Raw genomic sequence first — 5,337 nt, 5'->3', positions numbered from 1 at the left:
GCTTAGAAGCACAGGTTTTAGCCCCCAAACAAGGAATTGAAACAGTGAAGAGCACAGGCAGATGGTCAGAGATACACGCTGATTCACAAATTTCATTTACACATACAGATAAATCATATGATAAAACCAGATCTAAAATATGCCCTTTCTCGTGAGTCGGGTTTTTAACACTTTGAACAATATTAAAAGAATCAATGAGGTTTAAGAAATCAGTGACCAGTGGTCTTGATTCACAGCAGACATGAATGTTGAAATCTCCAGAAATTAGAAAGTGATCATATTTCACAGTGGCACCTGACAGAAAATCTGCAAAGTCATGAATGAAGTCCTTATTAAATTTTGGAGGGCGATAAACAACCGCGAACATAGCGTAGAAAGAGGAAAGTTGAAGCTCAAACGTTTGCAGTTCAAAACTGGAGTAGGTAACAGATGGAATAAGACGACATTGAAAGCTGGATTTGAACACCGAGGCCAGACCGCCACCTCTGCCGGTGCTCCGAGGGGAGCTGAGGAATAAACAGCCGGGAGGAAGGAGTTCAGAAAGCGGTGTGGACTCACCATCCCGAAGCCAAGTCTCTGTTAGGAGCATGAAGTCCAAATCCCGTGAGGAGAAGAAGTCATTCAATAAAAACGATTTGTTTACTAGTGACCTAGTATTTAGCAACGCCATGCGAAGATGGAGCTCCTCAGTGGCCGGTGGCACGGCGCGTTTCAGCGGCCGAAGGAGTTCAGGTGTAACGCCGTCTCTGCGGGCCCGGAGCTGGCAGCGCCGGCATGGAACCTCCATGACCAGGTGAGAGGGAGTAGCAGGATAAAATGATTTAGTCCTGATGCTACTCACTGCTGGAATCAGCTCCCTTTGGAAATTAGATTTGCCCCACTGATTTTAGTGAATCAGTTTGAATTTAATTCCATTAAATATGTATGCATTTCATCCAACTCTCTGCACTGTTTTTGATTTAGGAAACTAATTGAATTACATTTTAACCTGCTGTATTTTACCTTTTCCCGTCATCAGTATTTTTTCATAGTACTCTATTTTATCTGTCTTCTTATTTTATTTTATTTTTTTAACCTTTGACTATAAAGCACTTTGAACCTCTGTGTGTGTTAAGATGCTTTATAAATAAAGTTTGTTGCATGTTTAATTTCATATAATTCAACCAAACTGGTTAAAGAAAATCTATGTAGAGCTGCATGCTAGCTCATTAAAATACCAGGCAGCACACACTGGTTTGATTTATATCATGCTTTGAGCCACAAAGCGCACAGTATCTTCATCCAAAAGCATTTGCACAATATCACCGGTGCAAATTTCACCATGTAAGCATAGAAAAATGAATTTTAACTTGTTTCTTATAATATTATTTTATATATATTATATTATATCATGTTGAAAAGCATGGCCAATATTTTAGAAGAAATCTGCAAAATAAATAAATAAAACTATTGAGACAGAGTTTATTTAAACCCCTTTACTGTGAAACGTCACTTCCGGCGTCCATCTTTGTTCATTCGGCAGCAGCGTGGCAGCCACAGCGAAACTTCTGTCGCTGTTTTCTGTTGTTGTAGCCCACGGAAAATGTTTTTCTTCAGCCGACAGTGGACTAAATACAGCGGTAAGTGTTGTCAAATAACCTACATGTTTCTATCTAACCTGTGTGGCCTCTGGAGACGTCTCAAATGTTTGTAAACAGCACGAACTTGGGCTAACGTTCGCATTACCATTAATGGCGTCGTAGCCTTTGCTAACTAGCTTAAAAGTGTAACCTTGGCGGGTTAGCTAACTTTTCATTTTTAGCCACGTTTAGCTCAGCTTTATTCTAGACATCTTTTCACAGGCAAATTGCTTAAAAAAAAAGTCCTAAAGTAGTTAGCCTGTGTTGCGCTAATACAAGCAGCTTCAAACTTGTGTGCCCTACAGAGAAGACTCAAATGTCTGTGAACAGCACGAACTTGGGCTAACGTTCGCTTTAGAGCATTAATGGCGTCGTAGCTTTTGCTACCTAGCTTACAAGTATAATTTTGTCGCGTTAACAAACTTAAATTCCTAAGTTTAGCTCTGTTTTGTATTGTAGTAATTTTCAAACTACAAATTATTAAAACCTTTCAAAGGTAGATGGCTTATATTCCAAAGGTAGTTGGTTTATATTCAGCAACTAGCATAAGCAGCGTCTGTTTAATAGTTAGCTTGTACTAGTAAGGTTATAATAAAGGGTCATTCCAAATGAAATCAACCAATTTCTGAGTGTTTTCGCAGGTCACTCTCTCAGATTCCTTTTAAAGAAATCGCAGGTGCTCCTGTGCCAAAATTATGATGACATCCTAAATATTAAGGCTCTACCTGTAAGTTTTGAAATTAGAGCCCTTTGAAATGTTAGTTATTTTTTGCGTTTTGGCAAACTAGCCTCTCAAACTATCGTCTGACATTAATAATGCATTCAGCTTTGAAACTGCTCATCTTGGGCTGACTTTTCTTGTCGAATCTATACATGAAATCAGATTTGGTGTATTGTCTGTATCTGTATCCTACAAGGCTCTAAAAATGGCCAAAAATTCAGTTGTTAAAAAAGACACCCGCTGTTCCAGTCCTTACGAGTTAGCACTCAGAATAGTTTTCCTATATTTTGAGGTGTTAGACCATGTTTATGCAGTAACCATGAACATTAGTACTGTGGGAGTGTAAGAATACATTTCTGAAATGTGATTGATTTTCAAATTTCATGAATTTCATGAACAGTGCTGATGCTGGAAAGTAAAATTCAAATTTAAAGTTGCACAACGTCAAAAATGTTATTAGGACTGAAGTTTCAGAATCAGATCCTCAGACCTTATTTCAGACCTCATTTATCACAGGACTTAGATCGTAAGTTTGCGTAAAACATTTATTTCATAAATATATAATATAAACTTCATTGTGACATAAGGCAATTTGCAAAATACATTTCTTCAATGTTTAGTGTCACGTCTATGTATGTAGCATTATTTATGTATTTACCATGTACTCATTAACATGCACACTTGCACAAACACACATAAATATATCAGCCAGTGAAGGCTTCATCGTATAAGCATTGTTGAACAATCAACTACCCGTGTGCATTCACAGTAATAAGAACATGATGTAAAAACATATCTGCCGTTCGCTGGCATCCTTATGAGTAATAGGAGAGTAGAAAGACGCACTCTTTGCTTGCTTTGTGTGTGCCACAAAACTGTCATGCATGAGTGTAAATGGTGATAAACACAAACATATCTGTTCTGTAGAAATGTAAAAGAATATTCTTGGAAACAAAAGTTTTTCATTGGTTCCTCATCTTTTTGAATAAAACCTATGACATTACTGTGTAGGAAGACATTTTCCTTCCATCACACTTTAACAATTCAATGACTGCAGTGTTTGCGATTGACTTGTCAATACATGGGGTTTTTGCCTGACAGTAATAAGATGGGTTTAAAAGGTAACCAGACCTCAAACCCAAAATTTGTATAAACCAAGACATCTATTGATGATTCTGGTGGACATAGTTTAAATCTTAAAGCTTCTAATTGTAATTCTGCTTTTTATTTGTTCCCTGTTTTTTACACATTTTAATGAATACGTTACATCTGAGGCATAGGACAGAAATCCAGCAGTCCTGGGTTTTAAAATTGTTTACAAGTCTTATAAAGTTTCAAAAGCATCAGAAAATTGTAAGAGTTACCACTTATGCCAGTCCCCTTTCTTTCACCTGTGATGAGTTAGTACAAAACTAAATTATAGTAAACCTCCTGTAAGACAAGTTTTCATTCAGTAGCACAAATGCATGGATGTGGAATTTCTCATATTTTTGAATGTTGCAGGTTTGATTTTCCTCATAGCATGCTTGGAGCCAGGGCAGCCACAGTGAGCAGCAGAGCTACAGGTAGGAATGGAAGAACAGAAAACAAATGTTAGGGAATTGTTAATGTTTCCATTTTCAGATAATCGTTGAAAAACAATCTTATTTCTTGAGCGTACCTTGCAGTAGTGATTGCTGGAGTGTGACTGCGTGGGCAGTGGTTGTGGGGGCCACAGTTGTGGCGTTGGTGGTGGAGTTATTAACCAAGTTGACGACGGTAACATTAGGTTGTGCCAAGTTTAGAACAGGGCTTCTTAGTATAGTGTTGGGGGTTCCCAGGCTACCAGAAGCTGAGAGTAGAAGAAAAAATACCAAAAGATCACTGATAAGTTTATAGCAAATGAGAAAATAAGAACGTATTGTTAATTTGTGATTATTTCTGTAACAGTGGGTTGTATTGGATATGTTAACTTACTGGAGTTGAAAGTTCCATTTGAGATTGCAAGTGAGAAACTTGTTGTCCTAGCAGTTGAATCTGGTATTGTGGCATTAAAGGTGCATTGGATTGTGGTTCCATTGATTATGGCACTCAAACAGGTCACTTCCAGCTGCAGAGCAAAGACAGATCACTAAAGGGAACGTTTTCACTGATGGTATTGTAACAGATGAGAGTATACCATGCAAATGCTTGTGATTTGAATTAATGTTTGCTTTAAAATGACTTAAGCAGCAGGTTCAGAAAGGCTATGTATTGGGGCACGAGTATTTTTACAAAAATAAACATAATGACTTATCAGATTTATCTTTGTAATGATTAATTAAGTGATTTCAAACGTACATACACAAAATCGGTCTTCAGACAAGACGTATTCTAATTATTTGCACTCCACAATAAAAAGAAATTGATGGATGTAGACCCCAAGAAAAATTTATTTATGTTTGTTTTAGCACCCCAGGCAAACTCACTGTTGTCCGAGTCAACATGTTGTTGTCAAGTAAGGCGCCGAAGATGTCAACCGTGCCGTTGTTGTTAGCGCAGACATAGGATGTGTCATTGCCTCCCTGTGGTACAAAACCAGAGAAAGTCAGTGGTACTGGCTTACACATATATGTTTAAACAAACTATATGATTGGTTAGGGTTCATGTATTTTCCACTATTTAGTGAGAGAATTTGACGTACCCCTGTGGTGTCAGTTGACAGGGTGGCAGCAACGTAGCCAGTAGATTCTCCTGTGAGCTCAAACCTAAACATTTGACCACTGGTCTGCTGGGCAGATAGAAAGGAACATGATGCGTCTGTAGACGCGTCGCAGTCGGAGGGCTCAGCTGCACAGAGCCTTTGGGATCCACATTCTGACCTATTGATAGATATCTACAAGGAGATAAGATCCATTTTAGTGGTTTGGATAATGTGCACTTTTAATGACTATTATTAAAAGTGATACTATGGTCTTTTAGCTTTTTGATATTACTCACCTGAGTAGCTGGACATACGGACACAGTGGTCCCAGTTGT

General features: G+C 38.1%; 1 protein-coding gene across 2 annotated transcripts in view; it reads right to left on the bottom strand.

The window, feature by feature from the left end:
- Positions 1–2,867: 2,867 nt before the first annotated feature.
- LOC103373973 (integumentary mucin C.1-like) overlaps positions 2,868–5,337 on the bottom strand; it is a 5,237-nt gene continuing 2,767 nt past the window's right edge. Inside the window, exons 4-9 of one of the 2 annotated variants that reach the window (XM_008303983.1) lie at positions 5,299–5,337; positions 5,003–5,194; positions 4,788–4,883; positions 4,297–4,429; positions 4,001–4,171; positions 2,868–3,899 (exon numbers count right to left, since the gene is read on the bottom strand). The exon at positions 5,299–5,337 is cut by the window's right edge and continues 1 nt beyond it. In XM_008303983.1, the coding sequence (XP_008302205.1) occupies positions 3,856–3,899; positions 4,001–4,171; positions 4,297–4,429; positions 4,788–4,883; positions 5,003–5,194; positions 5,299–5,337 (675 nt within the window). In that variant the 3' untranslated portion in view covers positions 2,868–3,855. The remainder of the gene's footprint in view (positions 3,900–4,000; positions 4,172–4,296; positions 4,430–4,787; positions 4,884–5,002; positions 5,195–5,298) is intronic. The other variant, XM_008303985.1, reaches the window with a different exon arrangement.

The sequence above is a fragment of the Stegastes partitus genome, unplaced genomic scaffold (assembly GCF_000690725.1).
Source record: "Stegastes partitus isolate 25-593 unplaced genomic scaffold, Stegastes_partitus-1.0.2 Scaffold2109, whole genome shotgun sequence".
NCBI lineage: Eukaryota > Metazoa > Chordata > Actinopteri > Pomacentridae > Stegastes > Stegastes partitus.
This window is presented reverse-complemented; position numbering and strand designations above follow the sequence as displayed.